The sequence below is a fragment of the Hippocampus zosterae genome, chromosome 1 (genome assembly GCF_025434085.1).
Source record: "Hippocampus zosterae strain Florida chromosome 1, ASM2543408v3, whole genome shotgun sequence".
NCBI lineage: Eukaryota > Metazoa > Chordata > Actinopteri > Syngnathiformes > Syngnathidae > Hippocampus > Hippocampus zosterae.
In genome coordinates this window covers 19,055,041-19,078,467 of record NC_067451.1, presented here as the reverse complement: position 1 = coordinate 19,078,467, position 23,427 = coordinate 19,055,041, and the positions used below count along the sequence as shown (strand labels likewise).

General features: G+C 42.2%; 1 protein-coding gene across 4 annotated transcripts in view; it reads right to left on the bottom strand.

The window, feature by feature from the left end:
• pcdh11 (protocadherin 11) overlaps positions 1-23,427 on the bottom strand; it is a 190,603-nt gene that overhangs the window by 71,258 nt on the left and 95,918 nt on the right. For all 4 annotated transcript variants that reach the window (XR_007962523.1, XM_052066428.1, XM_052066415.1 and 1 more), the window contains exon 5: positions 6,819-6,854. Coding sequence is in view for 3 of the 4 variants with exons in the window: in XM_052066428.1 (XP_051922388.1) it covers positions 6,819-6,854 (36 nt within the window). In the remaining variant the exon portion in view is untranslated. The remainder of the gene's footprint in view (positions 1-6,818; positions 6,855-23,427) is intronic.

The window sequence follows — 23,427 nt, the reverse complement described above, 5'->3', positions numbered from 1 at the left end:
GTATTTTGTCTTTTGGATTCAACTGGAACATAAATGACTATTTTCATTTTCTTCATTGCTAAAGCAATAAAATTAATTTGGAAGTTCTTAATGAAAAACATAATTAATAATCACTCTTTTCTTCCAGTTCTGATGGCGGGTGTCTATGGGCATACATGTGTTTCCTCCACTAGTATGGTGCAGAGATAGCAAAGCAATTGTTATTGCATAGGACTGAATAAGGGAAGAGGGATTGATTCATGAAGGATGTGCCACGGGTAAATGATAACTTGCCAGAAGTGAAGTGCACAACAAGTGCATTTAAGAAAAATGAGTGGGGTTTTAAAAAAGTAGGGCACAAAAATGTGAGTTGGTTTCAATTGTGTTTCATCGAAACATTAATTAAAATGTTCTGATGAACAGCAGCAGGAGGGAGAGTGGAAAAGACAGAACACGGTGCCTGCATTTCAATATATATATATATATATATATATATATATATATATATATATATATACATATATACCTATATGTGTGTGTGTATATAAGTCAAGTCAAGTCAACAGTATTTATAGAGCACTTTCAAACAGCCATCGCTGCATACAAAGTGCTGTACATGGAGCAATTTAACATGCACAATAAACAGTAAGACAAATTGGTAATAAAGGCGGTAGTAAGCACCAAACAGTAAAACCAAGAACAAATCTAAGTCATGCTGAGTCTAATGCCAAAGAATACAAGTGAGTATTGAGGAGGGCTTTAAAGATGGGCAGCGAGGAGGCTTGCCGAATGTTCAGTGGGATGTTATTCCAGAGAGAGGGACCAGCAACAGAAAAGGCTAGATCCCCTCTGAGCCTCAGTTTAGTTCTTGGTACTTCTAATAATTTCTGGTCCACAGAACTGAGGCGCCGGGCAGGTGTGTAGGGCTGGATGAGCTCAGAGAGGTAAGGTGGCGCAAGTTTATTCAGAGATTTGAAAACAAAGAGGAGGATCTTGAAAATAACTCTAAAATGAATGGGGAGCAAGTGAAGGGATGCCAGAGTAGGAGTTATGTGCTCCCTCTTACGAGTACCAGTCAAGAGGTGAGCAGCGGCATTCTGGACCAGCTGAAGGCGCTTAATGGAGGACTGTCTGACTCCAAAGTAAAGGGCATTGCAGTAATCGAGCAAAACAAAACGATCAACATTTGCTACCTTCCCAAAAGCTCGTAAACCTTCACTGCTCAGTGGGATATATGTTTTAGGACAGGGGTGCCCATTAGGTAGATCATGATCTACCGGTAGCTCTAAGACAGGTCCCAAGTAGATCCGAGGAGTGTCGAGAAGAAAAAAAACAAACAACCATTTGTGTGTCTTTGTACATGTTAGTAATATATTTTTTGTGTTAATATACACTGCACACTAATCAGTCTCATTTTCACTAAAAAAAAAAAATAATAAAATAAAATAAAGCAGGTAAATCTTTAATTTGTGTGTGTGTGTGCGTGCGCGCGCCGGTAAGGGTAGATCCCGTGAGGTTAGTTGATCAAAAAGTAGATCTTCGATCCAAAAGGTTTGGGCACCCCTGTTTTAGGACAATTACTTTTTTAATGGTTTCTGCATGGCAGTTGACAGTTGGATTAGATGTGACTATCTGTGGTTCGTTTTCTAACACTTTATCATCAATCAATTAAGATAAGATAAGATATCCTTTATTTGTCCCACAATTTTATAGTGGCCCGCGGTCCCAGCAATCAACCTTGCATGTAAATTTGCACATTTGAGTGACGTAGGCTCAAAATAAGCAGTTTCGCATCCCATCCTGATGGGTCTCATGTCACACTCCATGTCGAGCAGTACGGGAAAAACATTTTCTGCATTTCTGAGCACCTGGCTCGTACACGTATGGTCCGACGTACAACGTCCTTTTCCTCAAACTCTTCTGTCCGCTCATATAAGTTTGAAACAACATTTTCTGAAATGATTTCTGTCTGATGTTGGACACTTTCCATATTCATTCATTCATTCATTCATCTTCCTAACCGCTTGATCCTCACTAGGGTCGCGGGGGGTGCTGGAGCCTATCCCAGCTGTCTTCGGGCAGTAGGTGGGGGACACCCTGAATCGGTTGCCAGCCAATCGCAGGGCACACAGAAACGAACAACCATTCACTCTCACACTCACACCTAGGGACAATTTAGAGTGTTCAATCAGCCTGCCATGCATATTTTTGGAAAGTGGGAGCAAACCGGAGCACCCGGAGAAAACCCACGCAGGCCCGGGAAGAACATGCAAACTCCACACAGGGAGGCCGGAGCTGGAATCGAATCCGGTACCTCTGCACTGTGAAACCGACGTGCTAACCACTGGACTACCGGGCCGCCCACTTTCCATATTGTGCCCTGCAATTGTTATTCTTGAAGTGACGTCATACTTCCTTCCGAGCTATATCATTCACCAGGACCGCAATTCGCAAAAATAGTGACTTTGTCAAATTTACGAAATCATTCACCAGGACCGCAATTCACAAAAATAATGAGTGTCAAATTTACGAAATAGAAATAATGTTGTTCATTCTTACTTTAGTTTGTTGAATTACCTTATTTGTCATGTACCATATTTCATTTCATTTTCTAAAATGACTGCAGACTTGACCTTTAAGTTAATCGGAAAATCTGCATTAGAAAAGTGTGAAACCATTTCTTTGACCGGACAACACCATAACTCCAAGGGCACTCTAATCGGCATCCATGAGCTAAAAATGGGGGGAACTTCTCGTGTGTGCTTGTCTCATGAAGCAACCTTGCACCCAATGCACCTGATAATTCGGTGACAAAAAGTCAACGTAAAAATGGGCACCTCGTCATTTTCGTGCACGGACAATGGTCTCGTTCAGCCTGTTTGTGAATTTGGTAGATGCAATATGCCAGCTGCGTTCCCTGCCTTGTCTTGCAATTTGATGACAAAAAGTGGACAACGTTTTAGACTGGCTAAACGGTGGTCTATTTTCCAACGCAGGTGGCCGAATGTGATTTTTCTGAATTTAATCGAGGTGCAGGCAAACAGATTTGTTGCAACGCGAACGTGCGTGTTTAATTCCTAAATATGATACAAGTGGGGGACAATCCCTCTGAATAATCGTCAGAATCAATTGATTAAATGAATTATAATCATTATCATTTAAAACATATTTTAATAGCACTCCATTCCGATTGGTGGGGGGGGGGGGTTGGGGTGTCTCACACACAGACGAACGATGGGGAGGTGAAAGGCGGTTTTCAATTGCACACTTCACATCATCCGAAGGGGAAAACATTGCTGTTTACGTGCCAAAAACTACAGAGTTTAATTTGCGTTTCCGCAATGTCTATACCGCCCTGATTTTGATGCAAATGCCGCTTAGATTTGCCGGGAAAACACTCAGTACAGTACGTTCCATCCCACAATGACTCACACAGGTACCAACACCCACTTACACCTATTTTAAGTGGCACAAAGTGAGCAAAATATCAAAACAGAGACAACTCGACCCATGCACACAGTTAGAATATGGTAAGCACTAGAATTGCGCCCGAAAACAAAAATAGGGCCTGAAGTGGTTCGGCTTAGCAGAGGTATATCCTCACAGATGAATTGTTTTCGTTTGTCTTAGAAAAATGACAAAAACACAGTGCAATAACTAACAATAAATAATAAGTGATGAAAATGAAGAACGGCTGCCAACATGTGGGATTCCCGCTAAAAGTATTCTCTCTCAGGCTTTCAGAGCCAGAAAAACTATAGCAACAAAATCTTGTTGGCTAAATCCTACAGGTGTGTGTACAATACATACCAAGGCGGCAAAATATATATCGTTCTCAAACAGCTTTGACAGGTGTTTCTCAAATGAATGGAGTGTGCACGCAGACACAGACCCCAAGTTTCGGCTTAAGATAGAGCCCACTTACGTAGGCTTGGCAGCTCTACAAAAAATAAAAACATTCTTCCTCTCCACATGATTCTAATTATTGGAAACGTGTTTCGGCAAAGGCATCCAGAATCTATTAGAACCAACAGCTGTCCTTGACAATTAGGCCATAATCATTTTTCATAAAGGAGTGTCTCCCATTATAAAGTGCCGTTTCTTCAAACCTATTTAAGATGGTACCAGATGATAGATAAATAATTTCCTTTAATTACATATTAATTACAATGTAATTATATTAATGGATCTTAGGTAGTTACTGTTCACTAGAGGGGTGAATTAAATGTTAATGCAAAATGTCAAGCATTATAAACAAACAAACAAAAAACATTCACAGAGAAGTCAAGGTGAGTGTTTTACGAAGCGATATCACTTATTTAAAGAAGCTGCCAGAAATCCATAAAGCAAAGACAAGCTGTGGTAAGAGATATCAAGACCAAACAAAGCCTGTTCAGCCAGATAAAACAGTGCCTTGAGAAGTATGTACACAGAGATAAAGTGAACAGGAGGGTGTGTGTGCCAAATTCTGCCACAGAACAAGCAGGCCAATCCAAAACATTCCCTCCAGTAACCGTCCAGGTGAAATGCAGATGGGTCTGGATCGTGGGTTACCGGATTAGAAGTCAGTCATACTTATCGATTGACCAAGTAGTATCCGCTTGCGTCGTTATCAGGGCATAGCCTCTGTACTATTGTTAAATATACATTTTAAAGACGACTTTGTACATTCCACCACACTCTTATTCCCGCCCATCCCTCCATGACTGGCAAACAGCCATATGTGGGATTCATCAAAAAGGGATGTAACAGATGTAGTTTACCTCATGAGTGCCAGCCTCTGTATGCCCACTACGGTAATTTGTCTTCTTATATGCAGAAACACTCACACTGCAAAACCACGGTAAGACATTTTCCAAAAGACGCCATGCCCCCTGACCTGCTCCACTGCTGAAAACATTTTTGCAGTTTTCTCTGTAAAGCCTTTACTTTTTGCTTTTCAAAAGGCGTTGGGTGATATGTTGGTACCCGTGTGTGAAATGGACAATTTAACAAGAACATGTAAAGAGGAGGTGATGCTGGCGAGTGGGTCCAGGGATTAGTGGGAATGGTATGACAAAACCAATGAATTATTTATGAAATTAGCTGAGTCATGTCATTATTGTGAGCTCCTCCGTGAAACTGTATCAGCATTTTGACTTGGAAACAACACATATTGAAGTCTACAGAAAATATAATTCAAACACCGGAATTGTTTGAAGATACTGCACTATTTGGAGTATTTGGAATATTTCCACAAATTGAGAACATACAACTTTTAATGTGAAACTGAATATCTGACGGGGGCGGCCCGGAGGTCCAGTGGTTACCACGTTGACCTCATAGTGCAGAGGTCGTGGGTTTGATCCCAGCTCCGGCCTCCCTGTGTGGAGTTTGCGGTTCGGAAAATGAATGAATGAATGAATATCTGACTCGCATCTTCTTTTTCTGTCCAGTTCCGGGTCACCACAGAATGCCATCTTTTCATATGTAAGCCAGGGCCCTCAACCTCAATGTATATGGGGGGACATTGGAAATTGAGACTGGTTGTGTCTGGGATCATCCACAAAAAGGGATTCAAGTACCGGTATTTAAAAAGTGCCGCCTGGTAGTGGAGTGGTTAGCACATTGACTTCACAGTGCAGAGGTACTGGGTTCAATTCTAGCTCCGCCCTTCCCGTGTGGAGTTTGCATGTTCTCCCCGTGCTTGCGTGGGTTTTCTCCGGGCACTCCGGTTTCCTCCCACATACCAAAGACATGAGTAGCAGAATGTTTGAACACTCAAAATTGTCCCTAGGTGTCAGTGTGAGTGTGGATGGTTGTTCGTCTCTATGTGCCCTGCGATTGGCTGGCAACCAGTTCAGGGTGTCCCCCGCCTACTGCCCAAAGACAGCTGGGATAGGCTCCAGCACCCCCGCGACCCGAGTGAGGATAAAAGCGGTTCGGAAAATGAATGAATGAATGAATGAATGAATGAATATCTGACTAGCGTCTTCTTTTTCTGTCCAGTTCCGGGTCACCACAGCACGCCATATTTTCATATCTAAGCCATGGCCCTCAACCTCAATGTATATGGGGGGGGGCATTGGAAATGGAGACTGGTTGTGTCTGGGATCATCCACAAAAAGGGATTCAAGTATTGGTAAGGATACTGCGCAGAACCTTCAAGCTTCCTGGCCTATGGTAGAGGGGTGAAACAAGGATTTTTTTTTTAATGCAGAATTTGATTCTAACTTTCAACTTGGATCACAATAATGTGGGAAACAGGAGGTAACCCTCAAATTTTGTAGGTACGTGTTGGAAGGAGGATGCCAGGAGAGGGCAGTAAATAGGAATTTAGCAAGGCCATTTTGTACGCGTAGGGTTCATTAAAATGTGAAGGAAAAAATTCAAATAACAATAATGAGTTGTTAAACCAGGAAAAGAACCACGGAATCGACCGCAACTTTCTTATTTACTTGCTAATATTATGTTTTTCTGTCTCTTTGGATGTGTTTGATTTCCTGTCAACATATCTGTGAATAGTCTTTGTCAATACAAAACCGTGAAAATCATTCACTTTCTCAGTTGAAGGCCAGCATGTGAAAGGATGTTTGCCTCGTCACATTCGCCGTGTAGAGTGTTTTATATTCCTACTAGTCACATAAACATCGATTTTGAAGCACAAACAAAAGTCGGTTTTGGGGTGTTTTAATTAATATTAGGACTTGAATACTGAATTTCAAGTTGAGGTGCAGATTGAACGAACAATGAGGTCATACACCACATTCCACGATATCAAGTATCACGCTTCAACCATGCTTTTAAAGGAGGGTGCACAAGGAAGAGCACAGCAAGGATTATATGAGTGCATGACTTACATTCACAGACGTTATCTTCTCAAGTTGACAGGCCTCCTGCAAGGACAGAAGGGGAGTCGCTTTAGATCAGCATCTCACTGTGTCTGACAGAGAATTTACTATGTAAATGAATACCTAGAGCCAACAACCTGTGTCAGGAACTTACCGGTGCCTCTAAAGCAGTGGCGTGCGGTGAGGTTCATGGTTGGTGAGGCACCGACTCCTTTAGTGTCAGATTTACAAATGTATCAACCAAAAACAGTAGCTTATTCAATTGGCTACTGGTTATTTCATATCCAAAATTTGACCCCATGGGTAAAAATACAATATTCTATTGTATTTTTCTTAGACTAATCTATTTTGTTATAAGATTTTGACAGGCTCTGCAGTTTGGTGTCATCAAAATGTTGTGACATCTCATTAAATTTTGTACAGTCGACCAAACCAAGGAAAGCTAGCTCACAAAATGATCAAACCTAGCTTTCATCTGAACACTGATGTTGACCATAATCTTGTCGAATATTTGTTTTCTCTCATCTCTGACCGACTGATTTCTTCCACTGTTGTTTCGGCCAAGTGTGCTGCATTTCTGCTCAAATCGCTCATACAGTGTGTTACAGTCCCGTCTCATGCGTTCAACAACTCCGATGGTGTCGTGGGTTCGCGCACAACAATATCCAACGTCCATGACTTTGTTTTGCAGCACTCTAAAAAGTGCATCAGTTTCACTGAAAATGCCCTCATATGCCATCATTAAAAAGCATGTCGATGCTTTTGACAGCCATCGATCATATCCAGTGACCATCATTTGAGTATCATTGTCCCAGCGATCGGGATCATATGTTTGCGCTACTAGTTTTTTAACACAGCTGTTTTCTCCAACACTTCCAAGACATACGCAGCTACAGCAGGGGCTCGCCTATCATCACTTACGTCATCAAATCCTAAAAATGCTTCCATCACCACAGTCCACTTCACTTTTGGCAACATAGCGCAAAATAACAGATCTGTGCTTTGTTTGTGATATCCGTAGTCTCGTCCAACTCTATGGAAACAAATGGGGCAGCGTTGATCTCCCTTTTTAGATCATTTATTATGACATCCAACCAACCAAAAGTTGTAAAAACATCACGGTTAAGAGTAAAGTATGAGCCTTAATGGAGACTTCTTCTTACTTTTTCTTTTCTGATTGATATAAAAATGATTTAGTAGATATAAACACATAACGGGGTAGGACTAGATAAGTTTTTTACTTCATCCTACTCCCTTGAACATAATAACTGTGTTGAATGAAGACTGATTTCTTTCTTTTTACTTTTTTATCTACCTTATTTTCTGTCAAATTATTACTGTATATGTTTTATGTTCAATAAACAAACAAACAAACATCACCGAAAGCTTCAATTATATCGTTCTGTATTCTATTGGACAAGCCAGAAAGCACACTGGATGAGTCCAAATGTCTAGCTAACCTCTCATCTTTCTCATCAAAAGCATGTGATAGTTCTACATAATCGCCACGATTAGAAGAGCTTGCCCTCTCGTTGTGACCACGAAATGCCAACTCCCGTTTAGCGAAAAAGCAGGTTGCATGAATGAGGTCTTTCACAATCTCTCGGTTTTCCCTTACCTTGGCTAACGTTGAGCCTCCGCTGTTCGTTCAATGCCAAATCGATCCTTGCGCTTTTCATATCACAATATCCAGACAAGTTAAGAACAAAAGGCAGGGAAAACAGTAAAGACGGGTTTTCGAAGGACAGCCACATCACCGTTCTTTTCGGTTGTACCACTCCGTTTGAAAAGTTGTCCGGGCTGTCCCGTAGTTTGAAGCAAACCTTTTCACTCCGGCGTTGGTCTACCTGTGTTAATCACGTCCACTTTTGACTGAAAGTCCAGTTTTGAGAAGTTTTTAAGCTTCGATATATAATCCTTTTCTTCCATTTTGGCTGTCCGACGTAGCAAATTTTAAAAAGGATCGCACTTGACTCGCCTGGCACCTCTGCGCAGAAGAACAGCGCAACGTACCCGTTTGCTCACGTACGCCCTCTTAATTGCGGCAGAGAACGATCTGCCGCAACCTATGGCTTTTCACTGCGGTTTTATTTCCCATCAGCAAATCTAAATATGTCACAAAAAAACATTAAACTTTAATGGTTTAAAAACATTAGCCAGACTTAGGAAAAGCAGATCAAATAAATGTATCTGCAAATGTTATATTGCTGAAGTGCAGATGTACGGCAAGCAGGACGTGCCAGTTGCATGTATCAACCCAGTTTGTGATGATTGCGCAATGCAATGCGCGTTCAGAGGTGCGGCACTGCCTCACCTGCCTCCCCTAACCGCACGTCCCTGCTCTAAAGTGACCCAGTTCAACCACTGACAACCTCATAGATTTAAAACGTCTTTAGTTTCTTTTTTTTTGGGTGGAATTGAAGTTTGGGATATACTGTATATTGACTTCTCATTCCGGGTGCAAATCACATTTCATGAGCCTTGCAAGCTACCTCACTGAGTACACAATATCCCGACGAAATGTAATGAAAGGGAGGGAGGCCAAAACCCAACGTCCTGACACTAGCCATACATCTGACATTTTGATAAAGATGTTTTCTTGACATGTCAAAGAAGAAAGTGAGCGGAATATCAAACAAGACATCAAAAATGAACAATACACAGAGACAAGCTTCTAAATTGGGAACAAAAGACACACGCAAGCCTGCAAAAAGAAAGAAAAGGAAAAAAAAGCATCATCTCCCCGAGGACTGAGATAACTCACACAGAGATAACTATTTAATTTTTCATCAGCAATTTTGTTGTCTTTGTACTGTGTAGCATAGTCTGAGCACATGACTTGATTTGTCAAGAAAATAGAAATCGTGAGACGAAGAGCCACTTAGGCAAGGCGAGCAGGACTGATGGGGTGGAACGGTATAACAGTGACGAGGAAATATGTCGAGCGATTATCTTACCATAATTGTTCGCCGAGGGATGCTTGATCTCATTTAGCATCGGAAAAAAAAACATTCACGTATTTTATACAAAATCCTTTAAGATGCTCTTCTGTTTTTGTGATATCTAAATGTTTAGGTAAGCATCATTCTGCACATGGAAGACACTCCTTCATTCTAAGAAAGAGGAGACTGCGCAGGATAGAAATGTGACGGTGAACATTCAATTCTGGGTTAATTTATCTATTGGGGAAAAAAAGGATCCAAGTTATGGCAATGGAAAGATACCCACTGCCACACGTAGCATAACATCTCACTTTTTGCATTTGTGCACCTTGTATGCCAATGTCAATTTCGATCTTACATCCTTGTAAGGCAACAAAAATGGCTGTAAACCAAAAAGGGTATTTGCATACCGGAGACATGTACTGTAGTTGCTGTCAAATTACAGAATGTGTTCCAACCTTGTGGCTTGTATTTAGTACTGTATACATCAGGGTTTCGAATGCAGCGTACAATCGCATGACTTGATGAGCATAATTAAAGTCGAGTATGTCATAGTGATGGCGTATGAGTATGCATTTACATTTCTGAGCTTGCTAAAGTTTGTCTGGTCCCATATTATGACAAGTGGCTAATTTGCATCCACTGACTGGTCATCCTAATTCAGGATTTTATTTAAGGCGGTTGTTTCTTCTCCGAGCAATGTTTTATTCAACATCTCGTGACACCCACGTCATGTTGGAGACCTCGCCATCCAATTAAATATATGCTAATGTACACAAGGGCTGTGAGGAGGTGACCTCAACTTTCAAAATAGGAGTTGGAAGTATACAGTATAGGTTTAAGTAATAAGTTTGATTGCTACAGACCAGGGGTGACTTTGTCCTTTATTCTTTTGCACTGGGCACCGACCTTCTGTATGTGAACGACCGCTCAGATAAATAGCTTCAGAGTTTGATAGAGTTCGGCTTCTGAGAAGTGCTTTTGTTGGGGAAGCACATCAAAGTAGAGTGGATGTCTTCGCCGGCAAAGCCACTTCAGCTTTGATCACTCCAGGCACTCTGATCATTAAAATATTTGATAAATAATTGATTAAACCACCAGACTTCATTGTGCTCTGCTTCTGTAGCCCATATCTTTTCCAGTTATGTGTAAGGTGCAGCAGGCAAGGCGGACGTTACTATATTATCATTAAATGTATATTTAAATATTTAACGCACACACACTCATCAAACATTCCATTAGGTATAGGACCTCTAATGAGATCCAATATAAGGGTTGGATTTATATTTCTGCTTTCTAAATGATAATATATGGCTACAATCACTATCGGCAGTTCTGCACCTATGACGTTGTTCAACGGGACACTTGAAAGCAATTTCATCATCTGATTGTCTTGTGTTTTGTCTTGTGACAACATGCCAAATTAGACACTTTGGCGACCGCTGGGGAACGCTGTATTGCTAATTGCCAAGTTGCCCAAACACATCACATATACAGGTTGAAAAAAATATATATATATACCGTATTTTCACGACTATAAGGCGCCATTAAAAGTCTTACATTTTCTCCAAAATGGACAGGACGCCTTACAGTGCGGAGCGTCCTTTGTATGCGCTGAGTTCCAAAATCTGACTGACAGCCGACACGCTGTTTATATATAGAAAAGGCGGAAGTGACTGTGGCCAGGCATGCGGGAAAGAAGTCGGCCAATCAGGGAAGGGTGGGCGTGTATATAAACATATATGGAGAGGGAGAGAGAGAGAGAGAGAGAGAGAGGAGAGGCAAGCTGGGGAGCAGTCCGCCAATGGTGAAGGGTGGGCGTGTATATATACATATATGGAGAGGGAGAGAGAGAGAGAGAGAGAGAGAGAGAGAGGACAGGCAAGCTGGGGAGCAGTCCGCCAATGGTGAAGGGTGGGCGTGTAAGTGGACGCTAAAGGGCTTGCCAACACCTGTATAGAGTGTGGCAATGTGCATTGTTGCAAAACAACTCCGGTTTTGGTTTCTAAGAACCCCTGAAAATAAATTTGTCAAAGAGAGACGCCTACGAAGCTCAGTTCAAACTTAAAGCCACCAGTTATGCTTTTGGCATGCGTGCCCATCTCACAGCAGCGGTGAAAAACCAAGTCAAGCAAATGAACTCTGAGCTTGCCGTTAATCCCGGAGGCTTGACTAAAGAACTCCAACCGCTGGACATTGGCATCAACCGGGCGTTCAAAGTAAAGTTGCGAATGGCATGGGAACAATGGATGATTGATGGCAAACACAACTTTACAAAGAGTGAGAGGCAGCGCTGGGCGAGTTACGCCACAATATGCAACAACGAGAGGGAACGCGGCGTTTTTGATGGATTACGGTACTTGCACAATCGTTCAATTCTTTCTACACACACACACGCGCTGCCACCATGTTTCGCTCTGTTCTTTACTTACAAACGTGGGAAAGCTTCACACGAGAGAAATGTTGACTTTGCTGTTGCTGCTCCTTCTTTCCGCTCGGCAATGCGTAGCAACTCACACTAGCATGTGATGCGTTCAATGACAAGTGGGATGTGCAGTCCTCTGCTTCTGATACAGAGGATGAGGACTTTGATGGATTTCTGGGTGATGATTGATCGAAAAACGTGAGAACATTGTACGATGGCTAAATAAAAAACACCCGAACTCAGTTCTGCTTTCGTTGCCTTTTTAAAAATGTGTTTTTAGCTTGTATCTGTATGTCTTAGCATGCTACCGCATGCTTCAAGCGAACATGTTAGCGTGCGCGCATGCATGCCATATGTTTAAGCTGGCGTATGTTTTACCACTGTAAAACTGCGGCCATTGGTACAGTGCGGTCTGTCTATGTGTAAAATACAGAAATGTCACCCATTAATGAGACTGCGCCCAACCGTACGGTGCGTCGAATAGTCGTGAAAATACGGTATATATAAAAATAAAAAATCCTCATCTCACCCCTCGGGTGGTGTCCGTCCCTCATTCAGCTCGGGTCCTCTACCAGAGGCCAGGAAGCTTGAGGGTTCTGCGCAGTATCCTTGCTGTTCCCAGCACTGCACATTTCTGGACTGAGATGTCCGATGTTGCAACCACTCATCTAGTTTGGGGGGTCACTGCCCCGAGTGCTCCGACCACCACAGGCACGACTGTCACTTTTACCTTCCAGGCTCTCTCCAGCTCCTCTCTGAGCCCTTGGTATTTCTTGAGTTTCTCATGTTCCTTCTTCCTGATGTTTCCATCACTTGTGATCGCTACATCCACTACAACGGCTTTCCTCTGCCCTTTATCTATGATCACGATATCTGGTTGGTTCGCCATTACCATCTTGTCAGTCTGGATCTGGAAGTCCCACAGGATCTTCGCTCTGTCATTCTCCACCACCTTCGGAGGTGTTTCCCATTTTGACCTTGGGGTTTCCAGTCCATACTCCGCACAGATGTTTCGGGAGACTATGCCAGCCACCTGGTTATGGCGTTCCATGTAGGCTTTCCCTGCCAGCATCTCACACCCTGCAGTTATGTGTTGGATTGTCTCAGGTGCCTCTTTGCACAACCTACACTTTGGGTCTTGTCTGGTGTGGTATATCTGGGCCTCGATGGCTCTGGTGCTCAAGGCCTGCTCCTGAGCAGCCAGGATGAGTGCCTCTGTGCTGTCCTTCAGGCCAGCCCTCTCTAGCCACTGATAGGACTTCTTGAGATCAGCCACTTCAGTTATGGTCCGGTGGTACATCCCGTGTAGGGGCTTGTCCTCCCATGATGGTCACTCTTACAGCGCCTCATCTTCTGTTCCCCATTGTCTGAGACATTCTCTGAGTATGTCATCCGTTGGAGCCTTCTCCTTGATGTATTCATGGAGCTTGGATGTTTCATCCTGGACAGTGGCTCTCACACTCACTAGTCCCCGGCCTCCTTCCGTTCGGCTTGCGTAAAGTCTCAGGGTGCTGGATTTGGGATGGAACCCTCCATGCATGGTTAGGAGCTTTCGGGTCTTAACGTCCGTGGTCTGAATCTCTTCCTTTGGCCACCTTATTATTCCTGCAGGGTATCTTATTACTGGCAGGGCATAGCTGTTTATTGCCCGGGTCTTATTCTTGCCATTGAGCTGGCTTCTTAGGACTTGCCTCACTCGCTGGAGGTATTTGGCCGTAGCCACTTTCATTGTTGCCAGTTCGAGGTTGCCATTGGCTTGTGGTATACCAAGGTACTTGTAGCTGTCCTCAATGTCTGCTATTGTTCCTTCAGGGAGTGAGACCCATTCAGTGCGGACTACCTTTCCTCTCTTCGTCACCATCCGACTACATTTCTCAAGCCCGAATGACATCCCGATGTCGCTGCTGTAGATCCTGGTTGTGTGGATCAGGGAATCTATGTCCCTTTCGCTCTTAGCATACAGCTTTATGTCATCCATGTAGAGGAGGTGACTGATTGTAGCTCCATTTCTGAGGCGGTATCCATAGCCAGTCTTGGTGATTACTTGGCTTAGGGGGTTCAGTCCTATGCATAACAGCAGTGGGGAGAGTGCATCACCTTGGTATATGCCGCATTTGATGGACACTTGGGTAAGTGGCTTGCCATTGGCTTCAAGTGTGGTTTTCCACATCCTCATCGAGTTCGCAACGAAGGCTCTTAGGGTCCTGTTCACCTTATACAACTCCAAGCATTCAGTGATCCATGTATGTGGCATCGAGTCATAGGCTTTCTTGTAATCAATCCAAGCTGTGCACAGGTTGGTACGTCGGGACCTGCAGTCTTGTGCGACTGTTCTGTCAACCAGGAGCTGATGTTTGGCTCCTCTGGTATCTCTACCAATGCCCTTCTGCGCTTCGTTCATGTATTGATCCATGTGTCCACTTATCTTAGCCGCAATGATGCCTGACATGAGCTTCCATGTTGTGGAGAGACAGGTTATCGGCCGATAGTTGGATGGGGCTGCACCCTTCGAGGGATCCTTCATGATCAGGATCGTTCGCCTTTCGGTTAGCCATTCTGGGTGAGTCCCATCCCTCAGCAGCTGGTTCATTTGTACTGCTAGGAGCTCATGGAATGCTGTGAGTTTCTTTAGCCAGTAGGTGTGGACCATGTCCGGGCCTGGTGCTGTACAGTTCTTCATATCTGAGACTTTTTCCTGTATGTCTGCCACTGTTATGGTAACTGGGTTCTGTTCAGGGAGGTTGCTGTGCTCCTCTCTCAGGGTCACCAGCCATTGTGCACTGCTGTTATGTGCAACCTCATTCTCCCATATGCCTTTCCAGTACCTTTCAGTTTCCAGTCTTGGTGGGTCAGCTTTGTTGTTAGAACCCTGCAACTGAGCGTACACTTTCGCAGGATGTGTTGCGAACAGCCTGTTTATTCGTCTGGCCTCATTCTCTTTCGTGTACCGCTTTAGGCGACTGGACAAGGCTTGGAGCCTTTGTTTGGCAGTTTCGAGTGCTTCAGGTATGGTCATCTGGATGTACCTCTCGGGTATCGGCCTTTTCATCACACCTCTCTGGGCCTCCGTCAATTGACTCACATCTTTCCGGGCCGCCTTGATCTTAGCCTCCAACCGTCTTTTCCATGGTGGGTAACGTATCTCATGGCTTCCATGGTTGCTCTTATAGCCAAGCATCTCAAGGATCACTGATGCTGAAGCGTATATCACTTCATTGGTTTCCGTGATCGTTACGGTAGGGATCACCCTCAGTGCTGCATTCACACTTTCCATGAGACTTTCAGGTGGAACTTCACATAGCCGTTGTAATCGGTTTCTAGGTTGCCCAGCTTTCATTCAGCTTTCATTTCATTTTCAGGTCAGTTGCTGCCTCGCTCAGCATTTCATTCATTGGGGCTGGCCACCCAATCTCATCATCTGCATTCATTGGGGCCTGCCTCCCAATCTCTTGTATGACCTCCTCCTCTGATCTGGCAGCCTGGGGCCCTTCACCATGGAACCTGCGTTGTACCTCATCAATCTCATGTTGTGACAGCAGTTGCCGTTTGTGGATGTTGGAACACTGAGCTACTAGTTGTTTCGTGGTCAACCGTGACTGTGGGTTTCGAAGTAAACATTTAGCCCACATTCTCTGCATGTAACCCCTCTGACTAGGGTTGCTTGAGTAGTAGCATTCCAACAGAGCCATGTTATCGCATCTCGCCCATTTCCGCTTTGTTCCAGTAGCCCATTTTTCATCAAGGTGCTCTGGTTCCCCAGCACCTGACGCAGACCTTGTTTGGCCGGGCGACGTCTGAGCCGGCATGTCATTTGTTTTATTGTCTCTCATCATTGTATGAGGTAGGCATTAGCGTGAAGGATCTTGCCCAAGGACCCACACTGGATGGTGTTATATGCTCATTTTTGCCCCAAGCGGGATTCGAACCACCGTCCCCTCCCCCCCGTATGCCAAACCGATGCCTTACCAACTGAGCTATCCAGCCGCTATATATATATATATATACATACATACATACACACACATATATATATATATATATATATATGCTGTTTATATTTATATTTATATATGCTGTTCGACATATATAAATGTTCAACCTGTTCGAGCAATTTTTATCCATGATTTGTTTTATAAAATAACCTGAGCGGTAAGTGTTAAAGACTTAACAGCGTATACACAGCGACATGGACAATATCAGTGCGGACAGGACCCGAGACGAAATAAAGCTCATCAAGTGGGGTTCCTGAGCGCAGAGCATGGTCTGTGTGAACAATTTCAGTCTGAAATGTTCCCATACTTTCACAATTTTCTCTCAGTTTTTGACACATTTTTCTTTGCACTCCATCAATCTCATGTGCCAGTTAGTTTCTCTGCTTGAGGTGAATATGAAAATGCAACACACCACTATGGCTCAGTCTTACTTTTTTCCTTGGTGGGGGGGGGGGCGCTATATAAATCTGCTTTGCGCTGAGAGGGTGAGAGCAGTGCACAATTTTGCATGCCCGCAGCTTCAAGTCATCTCTTGTGAATGGATGCTGTGATGACGTACTCAGCCTTCGCCGGCTAGGTATGACTTTCCTTTAGCGGCTTTCATTTACATTTCATTTCACCTTGCCTCGCAGAGATTCATGAAATCACGAACCTGATCTTCTAAATCAGCCTCAGAACATAACCGGTCCTATGCCATGTCTCAGAGTAACAGTGTTCTGACGTGATTTACCAAAAAGCTCCAGTTATGTGTCATCCTTCCAATTAAACACATTCCACAATGGTTAGTCAATGTGCATTTGGGTAAATTCCAGTCTCATCCGTTTGTTAGTTCGCAGGTTATTCCAGTTACCATTGTGAGATTTTCTTTTTTTTCACAGAAGGGTACCAACAATTTTGCCTTTGTCCTGATAAATTTGCGTGTTCGGCTGTACACTGACAATACTAAACAATAAAATAAAACAAAGCATGCCATAATCTGCCTTGTCCTTTTATTTTTATTTTTTATTTTTTGCAAGAAAATTGAGGGTTATGGTGTGATAACTTGAAGACCCATGAAAGACCTGACAAGCCCTCCTCCTGGGGTTCTCATAGTTTAACACTAATGAGTTATGATGCTTCCAGCCTCCCACATTGCAATTTATTTCATGGTGTAAATACCTTTGAAGGTGTCAAAAAGCACAAGAAAGCATATTCAACCAGCAAATTCGTTGGAACTGCCACTGCTTGCCCTTTAATATTTCACGTTTGTTCTAATTCTGTGTCCTTTGTTGCTTGCTGTGGAGTGCTAAAGTTCTATTCAAATGGTCCCACTGCAGTCTGTCAAAAGGATGGTCAAGTGGGATACAGGGTGAAGCCTCTGGCTACGGTCACAACTGTTTCAATAAAGGGAAAAGCACATGTGGCAAGTTCCTGGTTATTCCTGGTTGAATTTATTGTTTGGACATGAATCGCATCACTCTCAGCTGCAATGTGACGTAAATGCAAGCTAAAACCCACCCATGGAAGGCATCCATATTGAAGGATATTGTTATTAAGCAGAATTTGTTTTTAGTCAAAAGTGTGAGTCATCCAAAACTACTTACTAGTCGACAGTGGTACCTTGACTTAAGAGTGCTCCAACTCATGAGTTGTTTCGGTTGAGAGCTGTCACTTTTATTTATTACTGTTCCTTTTTGACTGTGTGATGTGAGCTTCCACTCTGATGAAGTGATAAAAATAAGAGGGTTACAGTTGCAGATGCACTTGAAACCACTGATCAAACAGTCAAAACATACAATTACAAAATAAGAGCACTCACCAAGAGCTGGAGAAAGCCAAATCTCACACGCAGAAGCCCACGTGAAGACGATCAATGAATGAATTAAAGGCACATCTGTTGTTTTTGTGACATAGCTCATCCCAATGTACGGTAATTATACTTTAGAAAAGTTTGTCTCCTGACATTGTTTTTCATTGTTTTTTTTGTTTTTTGTTTTTACACAATGCTTTATTTAAAACATAAGAAAATAACCGTGGTGTTTGTTTTTTGAAAGGAATGGAATGGACTGATGACTTCAATTCATCAATCACTTCAATGTTGATTTGAAATACTTATTCATTTTAGTTGCGAGCTTGGTCACGGATCAAATTAAACTTATAAGTTGAAGTACTTTTGTATCTGTGTGAGTGGAAATTTGTTTTATCTCATTGCAATAAATAACACTTTAAAAAGCCAGCTCACTAAACAACGTTGGCTACATTTGTATGCATCTTGAATGCATGTCGTCGGTTTCTACAACCGTTACGTTATATAAAGTGTGTGTGGAATGATATTGTTCCACATTGTTCAGGAAATTTATGAGGGAAAATAAACTTCATGTGTGACGTTGACTCAATTTTTTTTGGGAGTCCGCATTGACCACTGTGACCAACATGATGTTCACTTACACATTAAAATGTCACTTAGGCTTCGATCTCATATTAACTATATGTTACTTGAAGTAACACACTGTATTTTCAAACAAAAATACATCGCATATAAACTGAAGAAATAGCCACAATTCCTTGTTGTCGATGGGATTACCATAATGTAGCAAACTTTCCGTACTCATTAAATAATTGCTGTGATTTATTTTTTCTTCATATTCCATAACAAGTTGTGACTTTACCCTTACGCTGCATACGTGTTGTGGAAAGTTGAAGATGTGCAAGTTGAAAAGAGAGCTAATTAACTTCTGAATTATACACTTCGTCACAGAGGGAAAACTTGGACAAGCATGCCATCTGCTCATTTTTGTGGAGGCTCAAACGTCTCAGCCAAGAAACAACAAGTGAAGTTTACATTGTTGTTTCACGTGTGTGACTCACGCAGCTCACCTTTGTCAGTGGGGTGAAATTCCTGCAAACAAAACACCTTCATCAAAAGTGAGCCAATAAAGTCCTCCATACACTAAGTGTAGACTTAGATAAATGGAATCCCTATTTGCCTGTGTATTGGTGTTCAGCTCCCCACAGTGTATTGATGAAGCCTGCTTAGTGGCATTCGATAAAAGGTAACCACACCAGCAAACCACACCTACTGATCAAGACTAAATCCTGTGTATTTCACCCATGTGTGAGTTTTTGCGGACGTAAGTATTATATATTTAAAGTTTCTTGTGTAAGAACATTTTAGTCATTCACAAAAGATTGTGCTACCCCCCACCCCCACACACACACACACACTTCCGCACGGACAGTTGGATTTGGCTAAATGTCGGTAATTATACCATACTCTCAGCTTTTACGCTTTTATTGTATAATTCACACTTTGATTAGGTGAATGAAAACGGGTACGGGTAGAAGGGATGTAAGAAAAGGATGTAATACAATTATCTCACATTTATCATGAGGGTTACTTTCCAGAGGCCCCTGCCACGTAGCAGTCATAAATATATATTGTACTTTGTATTATATTTAGTGTGTATTTTTAAAGGTGCAGAGTGTAAACCTTCTTTTTTGCGAAAAAAATAAAATTAAATCACCCAAGCCACATCTAGAGGAGATGACACAGTGCTGACTTAGCCTATCTTGATTTATTTTTCAGCATTCTATCTCTTACATTTCGCATCAAGCTTTGCCACATAACAACATTGCATCCCGGAAATGACATATCTTGCTTTGCAATGGCCAGCCCTTGTCTCCCATTCATAAAAAGCCAGAAAGAAATAATAGTTTGCATTTCTGTGGCAGAAAATAATCATAACTACCTCTCCCGAAGAATCCACCCTGTTTCCTACCGGATGTCTTCCAAAACAAAATAGAAGAGTTCTACAGTCAAACTGTGGGGAGGCGCGGTCGTGGCATAGCCTACGTCATGCCAAGGTGACGGCTTTGTCATTCCAATGCAGAATTTCAGCCGGGTCGGCAACAGAATCTATGCACGGCAGCTATAAAGCTTTATTCAGAATACTCATATGAAATACGCATGTGCAGTGCAGGTATTATTTTTGTCGACTTGGAATCAAAATCTCACATTGCACCATCTTGTTTTTTCTTCTTTCTTCTTTCTACCCACATTCTTGCTGCTGGAGGCTGTAAATTTCCCCAGTGTGGGACAAATAAAGGATATCTTATCACTTTGAATGATTGTTGCTTTCAAAGGCGGGGCCTGGCCTGTTGGGTGTGAATGGAGTCGGTGAATGAGTTGGCCATGTTGACTCAGCATGGCGCTGGCTGTTAACTGGCTAACCTCTAGCCCATCTGTGCATTGAGTTATTCAGGGTAAGTTGTGGCCATCAGCAGCTCAGGCTGAATGTTTTGGTTTTCTCACCAGTTTGTTCAAAAAAGAAATAGAAAGTGCACCTGTGTCTATCCCCGACCACGTGTGACATCATTACTAATTATTTTCACTTGCGGGGCTAGTTATATATACTGTATATTATAGAAGTGCAATTTCATAATCCAATTCTGCTTTACACAGTGCACTTCATCTTCTTTTACTTAGTGTGAAATGATCCTAAACTTTGACCATTATCTCTCTTTTACTTTCTACTGGCTTGGACGTATTGCGACGCAAGTCTGTAGTTACTGCCCATGTGGAAAAAATGATCCCCACAAAATCCTGCAATTTTGAAAAAGCCACAATATTGAATGAGATGATTATTTAAAAATATGCAAGACAGTGCACAGATATTATAAATAAATAAATAAACTGCAATATGGCAAGAGACGACTGTACAGCTGTTGGAACACAGCTCCACTGAACGAGAAACCTATTCCCACTGCAGGTAATTCTTACTGAAATCACATGCATTGGCTAAAGGCAAAACAAAACAGACTGGTTGTATCTCATTACTGTTCGGGCCTTTGGATGAATGCTCCAATCTTCAAAATAGATTTGGCATTAAATATGCATGATTTACTTATTTTTTGTTTGTTGAAATACTTTTATTTCAGTGAACATGGATCACAGTCACACCAAAGTGACACATGTTGACCGATTTAAAATGCTGCACGCCCTTACACCCCCACGCCAATTTGTTCTCAGAGAAGGTATTAAAAGAATATGATAAGACACATAGCTGCAAAGTTATAATTAGCATTCATTTAATACCTTATGTCAGGAAATTACATGTGCGGTGCACGGCATCCAAAGCATACTTTAATCACAGGGGATGTAATTGATTAAGTATATGAGACCGGCTAGCAGATGATGAGGATGATGCTCTAAATCCATGTTAAATCAACCCAGCCGCTTCCAAAACAACCAGGGATTAGTGGTCCAAAATTACCAACAGCTGTATTTGCTCATCTCCAACATCGTTCTTTGAACATCTACACTAGAGCTGCTTTTCAGCTGCGCTGACCGCACGGCTGGAATTCTCTCCTAACCAACAATCATGTTTTTATTCCAGCCAACCTCAGGTTTGTAATGTTTATGTGTGTATTTATTTTAAAGTACTGTATGTATTCTGAAGACATTATTCTAAATTTATTATGTGAATGGTGGGAAGTTGTACAACTGGTTCGCACATTTACCTCACAGTTCTGAGGTTGAGGGTTCAAATCTGTATGTAGTTGGCCTGTTCTCCCGATACGTGTATGGGTTTTCTCCGGGTACTCCATTTCCCTCCCTCATCCCCAAAAAACATGAATATTAGGTCAATTCAAAACTCAAACTCGTCCATAAGTGTGAACTTGCGTGTGACTTGTTGTTTATTCATATGTGTCCTGTGAATGGTGGTGACCAGTCCGGGGTATAGCCTGCCTCTTGAATTAAGTTATCTGTGATATGCTGCAAACCTGTAACCATGAAAAATAGAGAATGGAAGGATGGGTACGCAGGTCCAGGTTAACACTAAGTTTGCTTTTGTAGTATTACAGCAACATGAACAGCATTATCAGCAGATGATGTCGTAGTGTCAATGTTGTGTATATCATCGCAAATAGCTGTTCTAGGTGATTACCTGCTCTAAAGTGTCACATTTTATCATGAGCCCATTGAGTGACAACTAGATCCCTAATGAGGGAGATGACCTTTCTTCAAGGTTGAGCACATCTTCACCAACGAAATACTCCATGATGCAGAAGAAGCCATTTAGAGTACTCCCTTTGGCTGAGATAATAACTTCATCATAATTAGCTTTTAGTACTCAAGAGTGTTGAATTGTGGGCTGCAGTGGGATCTGGGCTGATTTATTGCTTGATTTAATTATGTATCAAAATTCAATTAGACATGCTTTCAACCAAATTCAAAGTGATTTTTGTCAAGCTGTCCCTTGAAATCAGGCGCGGCTTGAAGGACATCGTTCCTAATGCAGCAAAGTCAATAATGATCTATCGCAAAAAAAAAAAAAAACATTAATGTGCCCAAAAGGCGGGGCCTGAAAAGAAAAAAAAAGCCATGTCAGTTTTCGAGACATGCTTTTACCCCTGTACTTCTCACTTCATAACTCACGCGACTTCAAACAGCATCAAGAAGCAAGAAATCTTGATTCAGTGCTGATGTGTGGTGGGGTGAAGCTACTTTACTAAGCGAAGACAGATGACAAAATGTTCTCTGAGGCTGACTTCTGCTTTTGGCTTTCTTTACCAACATCCCTTGCTGCCTGCCCGCCCCATTCTGCTTTCGAACTATGCAAAGGGAAAAAAATCATGTGAAAAGAGGGTGTGAGCTGATTTGAATAAGTGTCACACCAGCCACCGAGTGTTACATTGATCTTTACGACTATGCAAATTCCAAATGTCACAGTGACTCTCCTGAGGAGCCAAAGAAGTGGTGGAATATTTCAGCTGGAGGTCTCTGGCTGACTGAATTGTCAGCCTTTACAAGAGTGTCAATATACTCATTGTCAATTTTATGAGGTGGACCCCAGATTTCCTGTGGAGGGAAGTTTTTACTCTCAGGGTGACCTGGTTTTGAATTCGGTCAGCCACCTACCATGTACAATGAGGACATAAATGACAATACACATACAGCCACCCATCCAGTGTCTTTCCTCACTACCATGATCAAGATATGATAATACATTACAAATAAGACGACAAATAATAAGATGGAAACGGTGATGAATAATAAGATAGAATTCTCTTTGAAAAATTATTTTTAATCAATAAAAAAATCTTATTGGAACATATTGGACGGAAATCTAATCTCACAGGAACCATTTTTCTGACAGAGTTGGTGTTTAAAAAAAAAAAGTCATTATGTGCCCCTTTTTCACTTATTACGTTCACATGGGAAACTTTTCAATTAAATTCCAAACAGGCGACAGAACAATCAGCCCAGACTGATTTAA